The 17,434-nt window shown below is 43.4% G+C and overlaps 1 protein-coding gene across 1 annotated transcript in view; it reads right to left on the bottom strand.

The window, feature by feature from the left end:
* EFL1 (elongation factor like GTPase 1) overlaps nt 1–17,434 on the bottom strand; it is a 287,352-nt gene that overhangs the window by 226,958 nt on the left and 42,960 nt on the right. Inside the window, exon 11 of the mRNA XM_040414072.1 lies at nt 7,372–7,494. Coding sequence (XP_040270006.1) covers nt 7,372–7,494 — 123 coding nt within the window. The remainder of the gene's footprint in view (nt 1–7,371; nt 7,495–17,434) is intronic.

Here is a 17,434-nt window from a genome sequence, read left to right as displayed (position 1 = left end):
TTTACTGAGAGAGTAGTGGATGCATGGAATAGCCTTCCTGCAGAAGTGGTAGCTGCAAATACAGTTAGGGGTTTAAGCATGCATGGGATAGGCACAAGGCCATCCTTCATATAAGATAGGGCCGGGGGCTATCCATAGTATTCAGTATATTGGGCAGACTAGATGGGCCAAATGGTTCTTATCTGCCGACACATTCTATGTTTCTATGTTTCTATGCTGAGGCTCAAGAAGACAAGTAACGCTCGCTGTAACAATGCATTATGGGGAACATTTACTATTTGTGGTCGTTTTATGTCAGTTTTAAGTTTATCTTTGCTTTGCATGCCTGCACCAAATGAATGAAATGGTGCACCTTATTGCCTCATTCACACGTCAGTGTTCGGTCAGTGATTTCTATCAGTGATTTTGAGCCACAACCAGGTACGGCTCTAAAACACAGAACAGGTGAAGATCTTTACCTTATACCTTATGGCCTCATGCACACGACCGTATGTACTTTACAGTCTGCAAAAAACGGATCCACTAAAAATACGGATGACTTCCGTGTGCATTCCGTCTTTTGCGGAACGGAACAGCTGGCCCCTAATAGAACAGCCCTACCCTTTTCCGTAATGCGGGCAATAATAGGACTATTTTTTTGCGGAACGGAAATACAGACATACGGAAATGGAGTACCAAAAAAAACTGAACGGACTCGAAAAGAAAATGTGTGCGTGTGCATGGGCCCTATGTCTGTGGAGGATCCAGTCCTAGTTTTGGATCTCAATCACTGATGGAAATCACTGACCAATCACTGACCCGTGAATGAGGCATAAGATATTTGGCGTGATTGCAATGTGGTTTACACCTGTATGTGTATAAGTACACCAAGGGGTTGCCTGTCATAGGTTGCGACTTTTGCAAAAGTCACACATAGGAAATGTTCCATAATCCAGGTCTAATCTCACTTTTAGGTGTTAAAAGGTTTATCCAACGACTATAATTAACCCCCCCAATGCCTGGGCCCCTTGTATACAATATAATTACCTGCTCCCTGGCACCCAGGTTACTCCGGATCCCAGCACAGTCGCCGATGCATCTCCCAGTCACTCGGATATAAAACATCCGGCGACCAGGTGGTGGGGGTTGTAGAGAGAGCAGCCAATAGCAGGCTGCAACGAGGACGAGCCTCCCTAGCATCATGGGCGACTCTAGGCAGATGCAGCGGTGGCCGTGCAGGGATCCGGCACGACACGGGTGCCAGGGAGCGGGTAAGTATAATGTATACGAGGAGGCCAGGCATTAGGGGGGTCATTATAAAGGGTTGGATAACCCCGTTAAACATAGACCAGTTTGAAAAGTTGTGAGGAACACTAAATGTCGCAAAAACTGACCAAATGTCACAGAAAACGGCACGATCACCATGATTTTTATAAGCCACAAAACTGACATATCTGATTTAATAAATGCCTCCCAAAGTGTCAAGTTAATGTTATATCTGTATTTGAACTAGGGATCGACCGATATTGATTTTTTAGGGCCGATACCGATAATTTGTCAACTTTCAGGCCGATAGCCGATAATTTATACCGATATTCTGGGTATTTTTATTTTTGAGGGGAAAAAAAAATTTCCTACACAAATCTGCTGAAAATTAATGTTTATTGTTAACGTGTATTATTATTATTTTTTTTGAACCCTTTCAAATGATCTGGATTTCTGCACAAATTGGTCATAAAATGTGATCTGATCTTCATCTAAGTCACAACAATAGACAATCACAGTCTGCTTAAACTAATAACACACAAAGAATTAAATGTTACCATGTTTTTATTGAACACACCATGTAAACATTCACAGTGCAGGTGGAAAAAGTATGTGAACCCCTAGACTAATGACATCTCCAACAGCTAATTGGAGTGAGGTGTCAGCCAACTGGAGTCCAATCAATGAGATTAGATTGGAGGTGTTGGTTACAGCTGCCCTGCCCTATAAAAAACACACACCAGTTCTGGGTTTGCTTTTCACAAGCCTGATGTGAATGATGCCTCGCACAAAGAGCTCTCAGAAGACCTATGATTAAGAATTGTTGACTTGCATAAAGCTGGAAAGGGTTATAAAAGTATTTCCAAAAGCCTTGCTGTTCATCAGTCCACGGTAAGACAAATTGTCTATAAATGGAGAAAGTTCAGCACTGCTGCTACTCTCCCTAGGAGTGGCCATCCTGTAAAGATGACTGCAAGAGCACAGCGCAGACTGCTCAATGAGGTGAAGAAGAATCCTAGAGTGTCAGCTAAAGACTTACAAAAGTCTCTGGCATATGCTAACATCCATGTTAGCGAATCTATGATACGTAAAACACTAAACAAGAATGGATTTCATGGGAGGATACCACAGAGGAAGCCACTGCTGCCCAAAAAAAACATTGCTGCACGTTTACAGTTTGCACAAGAGCACCTGGATGTTCCATTCCAGTACTGGCAAAATATATTGTGGACAGATGAAACCAAAGTTGAGTTGTTTGGAAGAAACACACAACACTATGTGTGGAGAAAAAGAGGCACAGCACACCAACATCAAAACCTCATCCCAACTGTGAAGTATGGTGGTGGGGGCATCATGGTTTGGGGCTGCTTTGCTGCGTCAGGGCCTGGACGGATTTCTATCATCGAAGGAAAAATGAATTCCCAAGTTTATCAAGACATTTTGCAGGAGAACTTAAGGCCATATGTCCACCAGCTGAAGCTCAACAGAAGATGGATGTTGCAACAGGACAACGACCCAAAGCATAGAAGTAAATCAACAACAGAATGACTTAAACAGAAGAAAATACGCCTTCTGGAGTGGCCCAGTCAGAGTCCTGACCTCAACCCGATTGAGATGCTGTGGCATGACCTCAAGAAAGCGATTCACACCAGACATCCCAAGAATATTGCTGAACTGAAACAGTTCTGTAAAGAGGAATGGTCAAGAATTACTCCTGACCATTGTGCACGTCTGATCGGAACTACAGGAAATGCTTGGTTGAAGTTATTGCTGCCAAAGGAGGTTCAACCAGTTATTAAATCCAAGGGTTCACATACTTTTTCCACCTGCACTGTGAATGTTTACATGGTGTGTTCAATAAAAACATGGTAACATTTAATTATTTGTGTGTTATTAGTTTAAGCAGACTGTGATTGTATTTTGTTGTGACTTAGATGAAGATCAGATCACATTTTATGACAAATTTGTGCAGAAATCCATATCATTCTAAAGGGTTCACATACTTTTTCTTGCAACTGTACTTAATATTTTTGTGTTTTTTTTTTTTTTACTAACTTTTAGCCCCCTTAGGGACTAGAACCCTTGTCCCATTCACCCTGATAGATCTCTATCAGAGTGAATAGGATCTCGCACTCTCCCTGCTTCCCTGTGCTCTGTGCACACAGCAGCATGGAGCTGACTATGGCAGCCAGGGCTTCAATAGCGTCCTGGCTGCCATGGTAACCGATCGGAGCCCCAGGCTTAGGGTCCATTCACACGTCCGTTTTTTCTTTCCTGATCTGTTCCGTTTTTTCAGGAACAGATCTGGACCAGATCTGGACCCATTCATTTTCAATGGGTCCTGGAAAAAATCTGACATTGAGCTGTCCGTTTTTTTCCAGGACCCATTGAAAATGAATGGGTCCAGATCTGGTCCAGATCTGTTCCTGAAAAAACGGAACAGATCAGGAAAGAAAAAACGGACGTGTGAATAGACCCTTACACTGCTGGGGCTCCGTTTTTACTATTGGGATGGGGGTGGGGGGCGCACTGCGCCACCAATGACTAATACTAGGGGGCTTGAGGGGGGGGGCGCACTGCGCCACCAATGTTTTTACTATTGGGGTGGGGGGCGCACTGCTTGAGGGGGGGGGGGGGGCGCACTGCGCCACCAATGAAGATACCTCTCTTTCACATACAGGAGGCGGGAGCTGGCTGCAGAATCACATAGCCGGCTCCCGACCTCTATGAGCGGTAGCTGCGATCCGCGGCACCTAAGAGGTTAACTACCGCGGACCGCAGCTGCCGTTCATAGAGGTCGGGAGCCGGCTATGTGATTCTGCAGCCAGCTCCCGCCTCCTGTATTTGAATTAATGAAAGACTCATCTTCATTGGTGGCGCAGCGGCCACAGCCCCTCCCCTCCTCTTGTCTTCCGTCCTGTCATTGGAGGCAGCGGCAGCAGCATCACAGGGGGAGGAGACACTGCTTCCTTCTCCCCTGTGCTGCGGAGGGAACGCAGAACGCGCTGAGAGCAGCGCGTTCTGTGTTCCCAATACGTTATCGGTATATCAGCAAAATAGATGCCGATACCGATAACGTTCAAAATCCTCAATATCGGCCGATAATATCGGCCAAACCGATAATCGGTCGATCCCTAATTTGAACCAGTTGCCAAGCAATCACTCCAGTTGTAAACTGGGTGAAATGTATTCATAATATTGTAAATGTAATAAATGTGTTCAAAAATTCTAAACATTATTATTTAGGTTTTATAAAAAAAATGAAATAAAATAGTCAATATTTTTATTCGAGGACATTCTTTTAGGATGATTTTTACATTGGAAAAACATTCATGCTGTAGATGAACATCTGAGATATAGGTAGAATCAGATGACTCATTTGCTTGATTTATCAAGGAAATAGAAAGAAATGTATTTGTAGCATTACAGGTACACCTTAGTGTAAGGATGCACAACCTGCGGCCCTCCAGCTGTTGCAAAACTACAACTCCCAGCATGCCTGGACAGCCCACAGCAGGGCATCGTGGGAGTTGTAGTTTCACAACAGCTAGAGGGCCGCATTTTGAGCACCCCTGCCTCAGTGCATTCCATCTTAAAGGGTTTGTCCCACAAAAAATATTCTACAGTTTTCAAACCAGCACCTGGAACTGAATACTTTTGTAATTGCAAGTAATTAAAAATTTACTATAGCTGCTGAGTTATTGAATAAAATTTATCTGTATAGCGCCACCTGCAGTTGTGTTTTTATTCTTATTTCTCTGTCCTGCTCACTGAGAAGGCCGCACATGCTCAGTTTCATCCTTTCACTGCCTCCTGAGCTGTGATAGGGAGAGCATGGACACTCCCCTTTAGCTGCAGAAGAAAAGACACTCCCCATGAGCTGCCATCTCAATATAAATCTAGCAGAGCAATGAATGGGGAGATCTCTGGATCCATGTCAGGTACAGGGCCGGTTCTGGCTTTGTTAGAAAGAGACGTACTATAGGATGTCTGATTTTCATTTTTCACGTTAGTCATGGGATAAGCCCTTTAATATTCTCTATTATGGTTCACAATAAAATATAGTTGGGAACCTGTAAACAGGAAGCTGTATGTTATTAGCTCTGCATGAAGAGCATTGTAGTGGTTGTACATCTACTTTTGGTTACAGCAGCTTCCTGTGATTACCCCATCATATGGAAGTGACGTCAGAAGGATCCAATATCACACCAAGTCTAAACCAGACATGGCTCATGGGAGCACAATCAAGAAAGTGGAAAAACAAGTCCGTGGGGGGAATTTATCATAAGGGGAATACCTGAAGTCAGTTTTGCTACCTCTTTATCAAATGTCTCATGTTGTTTGATAAATTTGCCTCATCCTTAGGGCTCATGAACACGACCATATTCCCTCCGAGACATACGGTCTGTGAGCGTGCCATATGTCGTGGAGCGGCATTGATGGTGCACACGGGAGTACACAGCATCATAGATTACAAATTTGATGCTGTGCACGTCGGGCCGCCCGCGGGACTATTGTCCTGCACTCATAAGATATTATGAGTGCTGGACAAAAGCCCCGAGGGCTGCCCAGTGTCCACAGCATCATTGTAATCTATGCGCACGATCAATGCCGCTCCGGGACATATGGCCAGCTCACGGACCGTATGTCTCGGAGGGTATACGGTTGTGTGCAAGGGACCTTAAACCTAACACTTTTGTCTAGAAAGGCTGCTCCAGTTTTCTTCCTGCTGGAGTAAGATTGCGACTTCAAAAAAAAAATAATCTCATAGCTAACCACACCAAACCTTTCCCACCCATACTGCAGAACTTGATTGAGTGGTGAAAAAAATTCAAAAAGGTCACAATTTTTTTGCGCAAGTGACTGCACAAAGTTGCAAAAGCCCTATTTTGCAACTTTAAGCCCAAATTCGGGAATAAAGGTATGATAAATCTGCTCATGCTTTTACTTATATGGTCGCTAACTTTTCACACAAGTAAGTATAGATAAAAATGGTGAATTATAAGGGATCTTGTAAATATAAAACTTTGCAGAGAAAATACCTTTTTCACTAGTAATTCCTTTTGTTCCTTCCCCCCCCCAAAAAAAATAATTCATTTTTCTTAGATGGAGACGGGCTGTTCGCTCACTAAAGGATCAGATTAGCTGCCCAAAGAGGACTACTGAGAGAGGAGGAGTGGGTTGTCAGTCTATCTTGGGACGGAGAATGTTAAGAAGATGTACAGTATTAAGGCGGGTTTACACGCTCCGTGGAGCAGCCGATTACTGGGAAGGAAAAGTTCTTCAGTCGGGGTGAAGCACTGCATGGACATGCAGTGATCACCTACACAGTATGAGGACGAGCGTTGGTTGATGCAATTGCTCGGCCTCATACAGCTGCTTTTTTCTGGTAATTTAGTAGCGTGCACGAACGGCGTTTCGCTCATCGGGTGATCGGCTGCACCTTTACACAGGCAGATCGTCGTTAACAAGTGTTTGTAGGTACATTCTAAAACCTCCCCAATAATCAAGCTGTGTAAACCTGCCACTACAAGGTATTATATTCATCTGTACGGTCAATTTAAGCTGTGTAAAAAAGTGAGTGACCATTTAAAGGGGTTGTCCAGGACTTTAAAATAGATGACCTATTCTTAGAACAGGCAAGCACTGTCTGATTGGCAGGGATCCTACTGATGACCAACTGTTCTGCAGTAGCTCCGGTGCCAGAACTACACAGTTCCATCCGTTGTACAGTGGACACTGTTATTGAAGCGCTGTTTCCATTAAAGTGAATGTGAGCAGCTCGATCCTCTACAGAGCAGTGTAGTTCTGCTGCAGGGCTCAGGTAATCAGCAGGGATCTGGGGTGTTGGCTCCCCCCACCACAATTGCAAAGGATAGGAGAAACCCTTTAAGTTCCTACAAAAAAACTGAAAAAATTATACGTACATATCCTAAATCCTAATTAATTGGGGTTTTCCATCCCCTACATAATTTTTGTATTACAAATCCAGTAAAAAAAACACCAACTGACTACAAAAAGGCTAAATCATGAATACAAGAAACAAGAGTCCGATGGTATAAAAAAAAACAACTAAAAAACAGTTTTTAATAGGTTCAAGAGAAAGGGATAGAAATTAGCACTCACCTTCTTTGAGCTGTTGAGTTTCGGGAGGCAGTGAATCGAACAGTCGGGAGCTCCCGCACAGTAGCTTCTCTACTCTCTCCGCGGAGATATCGAGAGGACTGGGAAGCTTTTTGCACACCATGTCTTACAGATACAGTTAAAGCAATAATCAAAAGTCATGTCTGACAATATAGATGAATAACCATAGATTAACCATAGACAACCAGTGTGCATCCATATCAGCCAAGGAAAAATTATGTCACCATTAAAGTGCAACGGTAAGCTTCATGCAGCAGAAAGAGCTGAGCAGACTGATGTATAGTTCTGTAGGAAAAGATTCAGTAAAACTTGTAATTTATAATGATATGCTTACTCTAGGCTCTGAAGTCAAGGAGGCGGTCCTATCAGTGGGAAGCCTGTCAATCACTGATAGGACCGCCTCCTTGACTTCAAGGAATATAAATGAATAAAATACAAGTTATGATGACTTTTCCCACAAAACTATATATCAATCTGCTCAGCTCCTCCTGCTCTATAACATGCTGCCTGCAGGTCAAATACCAAATTTGACAGGTTCCCTTTAATAATGATAACATTAATATAAATACAGTATATTTTATTGACAGAGGTAAATACTGCTTTTGACTGATGCAATATGGTAGGATGGGTTTAAGCTCCACTATCCACAGTTCTTCCATCCTGGCTTTGGTGCATGACTACTCAAAGGTGACTGGATATGCAGCGCAAGAAGTGTCACTGCTGGATCCGGTGCTCACATAAAGAGGAAGTTTCTTATACAGATTCTTGAGCCGCTTGAAAGAACATGATCTCTTAGAGAGACTAAGATCAGAACTAATGCCTGACAAAATAAAAAAAATGGTGATTCAGCGTGCGGACTACACCGCCATGCGCCACTGAAGTCGGCCTTAAAGCCAAGTAGAAATTTTTCTTTGCCCTTCCACATTCGGACACTCATCCCGTTTTTTCTACACTGACTACAATACAGTCTTGTTCAGTGTCCGTCCTGCATGCAGAACTTTTTTGTCTGGTCTTTTTGATGGAATCTGCAACAGAGGCCAAACTGTTTCTCTTTTGATCTTGATCTATGATGTAATGGCACCTATATATGCAAGTACATTAAAAACTATGGTCACGGCACTGAATTTTTTCATTTTTTATTTGCTTTCTAATTATTAAAAATGTCCAACCATCTTGTTTTTTTAGCGTCCGTGCAACTTCTCTGTGCTGGCTATAGTCCTGCTTTTAATTTAGATCCACCAGCAGACTGCTCCTGGCTATGTCCGCTCTCTCTGCTGCCATCTCCGTGGTAGAAATAGCAGCAGAGGGGAGGTTGTACAATGGAGATAAGGGTGTGGAAAATGGGAAAGTGTCCAAAACTTCATAGTACCAAAGTATAGATTCTAACCAATTCTTACAGACCTACATCATTGATAAATGTTCATGCAAAAATTCTAGCTAAGATTCTGGCCACACAGTTGAGCAAGGCGATAGGCGGCTTGATTCACGAGAACCAGTCTGGGTTTATGCCTGTGAAGTCACCGGCTGCTATTTTACAAAAGGTGCTTCTCAGTATGTAGCAACTACGCTTGGCTGGGGTCTAAATGACTGGGTTGAATTGGGGTTTATTTTGAGGTACTGTTTGGTTTAGATCTCATTTTTATGGATTAGGATTCTATATAAATGCCCTTTGGCTGGGGTGGCTGTGGTTGGGTCTGGTCATCAGTTCTTAAAGGGGTGTCCCAATCTCCAGTTAAAGGCGTTGTCCAGGATCAGAGCTGAACCCAGACATATCTCCATTGACCCCATGATATGAGCGTTGGAGCATTCCATGCTCCGATGCTCTCCTTTGACCTGCACTAAATCGCGGAGGGCAAAGGCTTTTTTTGGAGATCTGTTGACGTACCAAGCCCTCCATGGGTAAAACTAGGTGGAGGCTTGGATGGGCTTTAGTCCTGCCCTAACCTGTAAAATGGCTAGGGCAGCGCTAAAGCCCGCCCATCAGTGCCGGTGACGTCACCGGGAACACTGCTAGGCAAAAGCCTCCGCCTAGCAGTGTAAAAAAAAAATAAACAAACAGCCCCTCCCCTGCTCAATACAGCGCAGGGCAAGGGAGAGCATTGGAGCATGAAATGCTCCAATGCTCATATCACATGGCCTGCCTGGGTGAAAAACGGGGATATGTCTGGGTTCAGCTCTGAACCTGGACAACCCCTTTAATAATTGAACCACTAGCTATTTTAATTCACCAGGATCCTGAATATAGTTGTTTCCATTTGAAATTAAGTGATGGTGGACTAGAGGTTATATATTTTACAGTAAGTTTAAATTTTTTTCTCAAAAACCATTCATTTCAATAGGGCAGTTAGCACACTGTGTGCAGTCTGCATCATTTGCATGGGGCCTCAGTCATGTTTTCTTTAGCACAAAAAGTTTGGGAAGTGGTGAGCAAGTTTTTGATCGTAGAGGATGATTTATCCTTTTCTCTACTCTTTGACAATACTCACTGCGGAAATTTGAGTGTTACATGGGTTTTTGAGCAGGCAAAAATAAAGTATTATTAAACTATATACATACAATTATGACAATTTTGCATGTAAAGATTTCCTGACAACATGTTCTATTAAGAAAAAAATAATAATCAATTCCTCCAATTTAGAAAATCTGTAGAGAGTGAGCCAAGGAAATTATGAAAGGTGGTTGGCTCAGAGGAAACAATACAAAATATGCGTAAAAATGAGCAATATCAAAAAGCTTATGTCCAAATTTTATAATCCTTTATTCCCTCTTTTAAATCAAGAAACACACAAGCTATCATTTTGATAAATAGCTCTCTGAGCCAAGAGGGATTTCCTTAGATGCTTGGCAGAAAATTGAAAAAACTGCTTTGAAGATTTCAATCAGCTCCATAGACAGATTAAGTCAGATCTGTATTTTGAACACAGTAGACTCCCCCCTACTTATTCTTTAAAATTGCCATTTATGGCAAAGATCTATGTTATTGATGTAATCTCAAATGTCAAGTATGTATTATCCCAAATTGCTTTATATAAAATCCAATATTTACTTAAATCTTCCTGAAACAATGAAACCGCACACCAAGTGAGAAAAAGCTACGCATTTCGGCCGATGAGATTCACATCACTCATGGCTGAAACTGCATATGTGAACACAGATTATAAGGCTACTTTCACACTAGCGTTTCTATTTTCCGGTATTGAGATCCGTCATAGGATCTCAATACCGGAGAAAAACACTTTCATTTTGTCCCCATTCATTATCAATGGGGACAAAACGTAACTGAGCGCTCCCATACCGGAGAGCAAACCGCAGCATGCTGTGGTTTTCTTTCCATCATGAGATGCGGAGCAAAACGGACCACAATGCAAGTCAATAGGGACGGATCAGTTTTCTCTTACACAACAGAAAACGGATCTGTCCCCCATTGACTTTCAATGGAGTTCATGACGGATCCGTCTTGGGTATATTAAAGATAATACAACCGGATCCGTTCATAACGGAGGACGATGGTTGTATCATCAGTAACGGAAGCGTTTTTGCTGATATCTGCCGGATCCAGCAAAAACGCTAGTGTGAAAGTAGCCCAAAAGCAGTGGCCACCCATTACCCTTCTATTATAGGGGTGAAAAATTTCATTATCCCGAAACATAAAATGGGAAAATATTCTTAATAAAAATGGGGAACATTGGTTCTTTAGTCCTCCTGGAAATTTTGTCTCTAGCTGTAATATCCATAGGGCCTCCCTAAATTATTTTGCCAAATACTCTACCATCCCCTATCCCCCCCCCCTCCCCCATAGTCTAGGTACTCTTTTCCAACCATATACTTTACAATTAAAAATTCAAATCACACCCCTTTCCCAATTTGACATATAAAAATATTCTTCCTGCGTGGTGCACACCATAACAGAAAAAAAAGTAAATACATGATTCGCCATTTTTTAAACCCTTATGCCCCTCAAACAAATTTAAAAACAGTGATCAAAAAGTCATACATACCCTAAAAATGGTACTGATAAAAACTACAGTTCGCACGAGATTAAAAAAAATATAGATGTAAAGAAAAATATTAAAAAAAAAGGTATGGCTGTCATTTAATGGAGATACAAAATTTTTATTTTTTAAAGGTTTTTATTTTTAGTCAAACAAAATAAAAACTTGGTATTGTCATAATCATATTGACTGGCAGAATAAGGACATAATGTAATTTTTAGCGTAGTGAACACCAAAATATCATCAAAATCCCCCCAAAAACTAGCAAGCACTGCGTTATCTTCAAGCAGATGATCTGTGGGGTGCCTGGAGTTGGACCCCCGACAATCTGACAATGATGACCTATATCCTGAGGATAGGTTATCAAAATCTGAAACCAGACTACCCCTTTAAAATAAATCTAGCAAAGTAATCGGAGCAATGAATCGGGGGATCGCTGGTTCCATGTGAGGTACAGGAAGGGCTGCTTCTAGCTTTGTTAGAAAGGGAGATTACATTTTCAATTTTTACATTAATCATGGGACAAACCCTTTAAGAACAGATTAAAACAATTGGCTAGAACTAGTCTATTATCTAACAAGCTGACCTATATTAATATGGGAATGCCAAACCAAACAAGGGGGTCAGATAATAACATCAAGGAGTAATAATATAAGCAGGATTGGCTGTATATGCATAGTCAACCCATATGGTTCACCCACCTAAGCATAAAAAGTATCTCCATTTAGCGTATTAAAATACAGACCCGGTTGGCGGCACCCCCAGAAAACCCCGACATGTGTTTCGGGTCAGGTTCCTCAGGGGGAGGAGGAAGCTGACGCGAAACACGTCAGGGTTTTCTGGAGGTGCCACCTACCGGGTCTGTATTTTAATACGCTAAATAGAGATACTTTTTATGCTTAGGTGGGTGAACCATATGGGTTGACTATGCATATACAGCCAATCCTGCTTCTATTATTACTCTTTGATGCTATTAATATCTGACCCCCTTGTTTGGTTTAGCATTCTCCTAGTGTTTGTGTCCGTCATTGCCAACTTATTTTTGTGTTTATTTGTTTTTTATCAACTTTAATAAAGATATATTTTGCTATACGTTTGTTATATACAGAGTGCGTGGGGCTTTTCCCATATAGTTGTCATCGTTACATAGCATCTGTGATTTTTTTTTATTTTAAAATTTTGAACACTCATTCGGGCCCCTTTTTTCCATTGGTATTCTATATTAATAGGGGTAAACATTTAAAGTTTTATAGTTGGGGTCCTTGTAAAACATGGGCTAAGGACTTACAATATTAGGTTTAGTATGGCTATGCATTATTTTTTTCCCTTTGCAGCCACTGGAACAGGTGTGAGGTGGACAATGAAAAGGGGTAAGATAACGATGATATTTGGTACTTTTGTATTTGTCTTAATTTTTCCCATGTTAAAGTGTCCATGGCCTTTAAGTCTCTATTAGTGTTGAGCAAACTTGTGTTTTAAGTTCGGCGTCTAAAGTTCGGGTTATAGAAGAATCGTGTTATGGATTCTAAATTCCGTTATGGTCCGTGGTAGCGGAATCCATAACGCGATTCTTCGATAACCCGAACTTTAGATGCCGAACTTAAACCACAAGTTCACTCAACACTAGTCTCTATATAATAAAAGCTATCACAGGGTAGCCCTGGTGTCCCTTTAAAGGACCCATGCTGTCTACATAACATGGTAAATACAGGCAACCATATCACCAGGGTTTACAATGACCCAACAAAATAACTAAAGGGGTTATCCAACCCCTATAATACCAGCCCAAAATGCACAGGCACCTTATACAGGTTATACTTACCCAGCTCCCCGGCACCCGCGTTGCTACTGATGCCTGCACGACCGCTGCTGCAGCAAATAGCAGGCAGTGACAGGAACGAGCCTCCCTAACATCGCTGGTGACGGTAGGGAGGCCTGTTCCCGTTGCTGCCTGCTATTGGCTGATCAAACACCACCCCCACCTCGCTGGATGTTTTGATCCGCACGAACGGGAAATCTAGGTGGGGCCAGGCAGGGATCAGGAGCGGGGAGTGGGGTAAGTATAACCTATATGAGGTGCCCGGGGATTGTTTTTTTTTTGGGGGGGGGGGCATTATATGGGTTGGATAACCCTAAACGTCAAAGATCTGAGATTCCTCCGATATCTTCAGCTAGAGTAGTGGTCAACCTCCATCTCCTCAGGCGTTCAATAATAAATGTAGTACAAGAGTTGTGTTGTTTAGGTCACAAAACTGAATTAGAACTGGAGCAGGTCATTTGTGCCACACACCACTTTCCTGGAGCATTGGCTGCGTGTCCATATGTTCATAGGGGCATAGTTATCAGGGCACACACAAAACGGACAGCTAACAAAAAATGGTAAAAGAAAAAAAGAAACAAACCAAAGAAAGTAACCGTTTAATTACGGAAACGGTCTGGCAGTAGCTGTAGCTACATCCAGACTGTGGATTGGCAAGGTGCTAAGATTTTGTGGCAGCAAATTCATATTTTAATAACACCAGCTGTTATCACAGACTTCTATCATTCATTTTTTAGATAAGTGCGGAAAATGCACTCTGCCAAATATAGAGAAAATATGTCTAACCTTTGTTAGTCGGTACCACAGCCAAGTTATTCCAGTTGAATTGATGCACTCACTTGTAGCTGGCACACGCTGGCTGCACCATAGAGGTTATACAGGCACAGTACAGTGCAGACCTGCCTAATGTGCTCTGGGCAGCAAAGCACTGCCATTATTAAAGGGGCTGTCTCACTTCAGCAAGTGGCATTCATCACATAGAGAAAACTAATACAAGACACTTCCTAATGTATTGTGATTGTCCATATTGCCTTCTTTGCTGGCTGGATTCATTTTTCCATCCCGTTATACACTGCTGGTTTCCATGGTTACAACCACCCTGCAATCCATCAGTGGTGGTCGTGCTTGCACACTATAGGAAAAAGCACCAGCCTATGTGAGCTCCCACAGTCCCAGCTACCATAGAGGCCAGCACTTTTTCCTATAGTGTGCAAGCACAGGCACCGATGATGGATTGCACAGTGGTCGTAACCATGGAAACAAGCAGTGTATAATGTGATGGAAAAATCAATCCAGCCAGCAAAGGAAGCAATATGGATAATCACAATACATTAGTACGTGGCTTGTATTAAAGGGGTTGTCCCATGACAGACAATGGGGGCATATTGCTAGGATATGCCCCCATTGTCTTTTAGGTGCGGGTCCCACCACTGGGACCCGCACCTATATCAAGAACGGAGCCCCAAAAGTGAAGGAGGGCGCATTGCGCATGCGCAGCCGCCCTCCATTCATTTTCTATGGGGCCGGCGAAAATAGGCGAGCGCTGGCTCGGCTATTTCCGCCAAGCCCACAGAAGTGAATGGGAGCGGTGGCCAGTCATGCGCGGTGTACTCCCAATCACTTCTAAGGGGAGCCGGCTTGGTCCAGCCACCACCTTGCGGGGCTTTTTTTCTCGATATAGGTGCGGGTCCCAGCGGTGGGACCTGCACCTATAAGACAATGGGAGCATATCCTAGCGATATACCCCCATTGTCTATAATGAGACAACCCCTTAAACTTTCTCTACATGATAAATGCCACTAGCTGAAGGGACACAACCCCTTTCAAGTCAATCCTACAGAGGCCGGGGCTTCAGTATATATCAACTACGTGATGCACTGTCCCTGCTTTCATATTATTTCATATTAGAAAGAGGTTGGCTAGGGGAATATAACATGGGTGCAATAACAGGTCACAGGAAAGTAAGACACTTCTGATGAGGCTCCACAGCATTCACACAACCTCAGTGTTTCCCTACAGGAGCAACACCGTGACTGCGCTACAGACACCTGTTTGCTGCCATTCATAGATCTAGTGCAGGGGTCGGCAACCATTTTTGTGCCAATAAAAAAGTGCTCAATGTGCCGTGCTGTACAGGAAAGTCATATAGCAAAAAAGAGGAGGAAAATCCAGCTCCAAATCACAGCAGGAAAAGATTCTTTATTCACGGTAAAATCTTTTTATACAGGACAGTTTGACAACGCGTTTCAGACCAAATATCAATTGTGGTCCTTCCTCATGACAGGTAAAACCTTCAAATGACTGCAACTTATAGGTTCCCCACTCAGCTGGCCGTGCAATCAGTCGCACGCACCGCCCGGAAAAACATAGAAAGTGCAATCAGTAACAGCTGTCACCATCTGAGAAGTTACAAATCCTACAAAACTAGCCATCATAAAATAGTGAAAAAACCCTAATAATAAGAAAAACATACAAACGATCTCAATAAAATGCACGTACAAATAGCAAGTCATAAATCCCCTTAATATTGTAATATAAGATCGTGCCTTTTGTTTAAAGGTAACCTGTCACCAAAAAAATCGCCTATTAAGCTGTTAAGAGTACCTTATAGTGCTACATAGTTGCGTCTCCAATCCTGCTTTTCCAGCCTCTCGCCGCCTTGATTGACATGCCGCATCTCAGTGCCGGGACCGCGCTCTCAGCCCGCATGCGCAGTAAAGGGCTGCTGTAGCGCGATCCCGGCTCCGGCTCGTACACTCAGCCGGCTTCAGTCTCACTACTGCACATGCGCCCGCCAGCCTTACATACTCGCGCCCGCGCCCGGCATCTTCTCTTCCTGCGCATATAGAGTGCGAGTATGTAAGGCTGGCGGGCGCATGCGCAGTAGTGAGACTGAAGCCGGCTGAGTGTACGAGCCTGGGCCCGGGATTGCGCTACAGCAGCCCTTTACTGCGCATGCGGGCTGAGAGCGCGGTCCCGGCACTGAGATGCGGCGTGTCAATCAAGGCGGCGAGAGGCCGGAAAAGCAGGATTGGAGACGCCTAGGCCGCTGCCCCCTTGACTTCAAGCCTGACTTGAAAGACGGGGCAGCGGCTGATTAAAACATCGATTTCTCAGTGACGATAAATGCAGGAAAAGGACGAAAAAGTGCTATAGGACACAACTATGTAGCACTATAAGGTACTCTTAACAGCTTAATAGGCGATTTTTTGGTGACAGGTTCCCTTTAAGCCAATGGGTTGACCACTAAACTGGATGTATCTCCTCCATGAACAAATGGTTCATTCTAACTCCTTGCAAGGGATGCGAACTAGGAGAGATGACCAAGGATCTATTAATATTTCACATACATTTAAGACATACAACAGGGATTTTTACCCTATACAATCCAGGTCTCTCGCCTTAGACCGCTATCAAGAGCTTGTCGAAATGGATTTATGCTCATTGTATAATAAAATCAAGTGATAGACATGACATCAGTGGTTCCAGGCTTATGAATTTAACCTATGATGAGCGCAAAGCTTTACAAGGTCTTAAAGAGGACCTTTCATTTGGCAAAAAAATCTGAACTAAGTGTCATGATCTGTACAGCGGCGCCCAGGGATCTCACTGCACTTACTATTATCCCTGGGCGCCGCTGCGTTCTCCTGCTATGCCCTCCGGTATGTTCGGGGACTTGGTTATAGTAGGTGGAGACTTAGTTATAGTGGGAGGAGTCTGCCCTTGTCCTGTGGGCGTCTCCTTCTCCCAGGCTGTAGCGCTGGCCAATCGCAGTGCAGAGCTCACAGCCTGGGAGGTTTTTTTCTCCCAGGCTGTGAGCTCTGCGCTGCGATTGGCCAGCGCTGCAGCCTAGGAGAAGGAGACGCCCAGGAGAACAAGGGCAGTCTCCTCCTACTATAACCAAGTCCCCGAACATACCGGAGGGCATAGCAGGAGAACGGAGCGGCGCCCAGGGATAATAGTAAGTGCAGTGAGATCCCTGGGTGCCGCTGTACAGATCATGACACTTAGTTCAGAATTTTTTTCCGGATGAAAGGTCCTCGTTAAAAATAGGGATCATTTGATCATAAAAGAAGCTGACAAGGGAGGAGCGGTGGTCATATTGTATAGTGGCGTTTATAAGGGCCAGATTTTGGAGATGCTGAATGACACCAATACGTACAAGCACCTGAAGGGCAATCCCCTCCTCCCTTTTCAAGCTGAAATGTTTAAATTATTGACAATGGGCCTGGAA

Source organism: Bufo bufo, chromosome 1 (assembly GCF_905171765.1).
Source record: "Bufo bufo chromosome 1, aBufBuf1.1, whole genome shotgun sequence".
Classification (NCBI taxonomy): domain Eukaryota; kingdom Metazoa; phylum Chordata; class Amphibia; order Anura; family Bufonidae; genus Bufo; species Bufo bufo.
Note: the sequence above shows the minus strand (reverse complement) of the source record. Positions and strands in the feature narration are given on the sequence as shown.